We start from the raw sequence: 2,189 nt of genomic DNA, 5'->3' as shown, positions 1-2,189 counted from the left end.
TCAACACTCACTGTTCCTAGTGATGTCGTCACTTGACGTCCAAGCATTCCTTGGATCCACTTCACCAGTTTCACCGGAACGCCCCACCTTGCAGCCTCAGCACACACAGTTTTGTGTGGGGTGTTGTTGAAGGCCTCTTCAATATCCAAGAAGGTGCCTATCAAAAAGCCCCCTTGCTGAAGCTGCTTCTCAATCCTGTGGACAACCGAGTGAAGAGCCGATATGCTCGAGTGGCCATCCCGGTAGGCGTGCTACTTTGCATGCAACGGATACCGAGCCAGCACACAATCCCTGATGTAAACATCGACCAGCTTTTCCAATGTCTTGAGAAAGAACGAGATCAAGCTGATCGGTCTGAAGTCCTTCGCAGTGACATACTCCGCTCGCCTCACCTTGGGGATGAAGACGACTCTCGCCTCCCTCCACGCTTGGGGGGTATACCCGAGGGTCAGACATGCTCTCAACACCTTTGTAAGGGGCCCGATAACCTGCCCTCTCTGAAGGAGAGCCGGGAACACCTGATCGAGCCCCGCCGACTTAAAAGGTCGGAAAGAGCCAATCGCTCATCTGACCCTTGTTGGCCTCACAATTTCGGCCGCTAGTTTCCAATCGCTGGCACGTGCCCTGAAGGGGCCCATGTCAGCCTCTCCGCACCTATCCGCATCCCTCCGGAAACCAGGAAAACTAGTCTCCAGAAGATGCACCAGGCATTTCTCTCCAGATGACGTCCGACCATGGTGCCGTCCGACATTCGGACCGCTTCCAACGCTGCCTCCGGGTTCTTGGATAGAAACCTGCAAAGCCTGGTGGTGGCTGGCATGCCCTCCACCGACTCGCAGAAGTCCCTCCAGCTCTTCCTCTTCGCCTCCACCACAGAGTCTCTGTACTCCTTCTGGGATCTCTTGTAAAGAGATCCCAGTCGGAGGGCCGGCCCGTGTTCCTCGCCTTGTTCCAAGCTCTTCGAGCCTTGATCCTAAGACCCTGCAGTCGTGGGTTCCACCAGGGAGTTCCTCTGTTGTTTGTCACCGTGCTGGCCGGGCAGTTCGCTTCGTAAGAGCCAATCAGAGCCCTCTGCAGATAATCCACACAGAGCTCCAACTCTTCCGCCGTGCCGTACCTCTTGGGAAAGTCCCTGAGCTTAATTCCCAGGTCCCTCTGATAGGATACCAAGTCCGTCCTCTTTGGATTTCTCACCTTCTTTACCTCCACTTTGAGATCTGAAAGTCTAAAGGTTATTAGCCTGTGGTCGGAGAGCGAGGGCTCATTCGACACCTTCCATTCCCTCACCTTCCGCACGAATCCAAGCGAGCAGAGAGTGAGATCTAACACCTCACTTCTCCCCGCCGTGCAAAAGGTGGGTTTATTACCTCTGTTCAGAACTTCCAGGTCAGTAGTTACCAGGTACTCCAGCAACCTCCTTCCCCTTTCGTTCGTTCCAGTGCTTCCCCATATGGTATGATGCACGTTGACGTCGCATCCTATCAGTAATGGCAGTCCCTCACTCTGGCAGAGATCCACCAATTTGACTATCTCCAGCGACGGCACCTCTTCTCCGTGCGGGAAGTAGACCGAGCAGATGACGAGCTTCCTGGCATCCCCAGCGCTGCCAACCGTTGTCACCTCCACCGCCATCAGGTCCCTGGAACATACTTCAGGCAGGAGCCGTGCATCCAGCCCCTTAACCGTTATGCACGCCCTAGGCCTCTGTCGGTGGGAGCTTTAAAGAGCTTCCCACATGCTGCCACCCCCCTGACACATCCACGGACAACCCATGGTTCTTGTATCAAGGAAATGGCTGTGTGCATCACAGACTGGCGCCTGGCTAGAACCGCCGAGGCTCCTTTGCTGTGATGCAGGTTAATCTGGGTAACCTCTATCACCGATCAGCCCATTGTACGAGCTAGTCTTTAGATCGAGGCTCCTCCTTGCTCCCCCCCCTCACCATGAGATCGAGTCACCTTAACGATGATCTGCTCGATCCCATAGCATAGCTTGGAGTCCCGCCCCCTCAGCTTGAGGACGCTGGACTCCAAGATGCCGAAAACATAGTTCCTCCCCTCCGGGGAAGCACCCACGTTTTCGGTAAATACGCGCCAGTTCAGAGCGCCGATGCCCGGATTCTGCCTCTCCAACAGCGCCAGGACAGCAGCCGCAGGCCTCGGAGGACCCGGAACCCAGACTACTGCCCT

General features: G+C 55.6%; 1 protein-coding gene across 1 annotated transcript; it reads right to left on the bottom strand.

Moving 5' to 3' along the window:
* Nucleotides 1–684: 684 nt before the first annotated feature.
* On the bottom strand, nucleotides 685–1,632 carry LOC108761587 (uncharacterized). The gene has a single exon (XM_018508195.1). The coding sequence runs from the start codon at nucleotides 1,630–1,632 to the stop codon at nucleotides 685–687; it is 948 nt and encodes a 315-aa protein (XP_018363697.1).
* Nucleotides 1,633–2,189: the final 557 nt, after the last annotated feature.

This window comes from Trachymyrmex cornetzi, unplaced genomic scaffold (assembly GCF_001594075.2).
Source record: "Trachymyrmex cornetzi isolate Tcor2-1 unplaced genomic scaffold, Tcor1.1 scaffold255, whole genome shotgun sequence".
Taxonomy (NCBI): Eukaryota; Metazoa; Arthropoda; class Insecta; order Hymenoptera; family Formicidae; genus Trachymyrmex; species Trachymyrmex cornetzi.
This window is presented reverse-complemented; position numbering and strand designations above follow the sequence as displayed.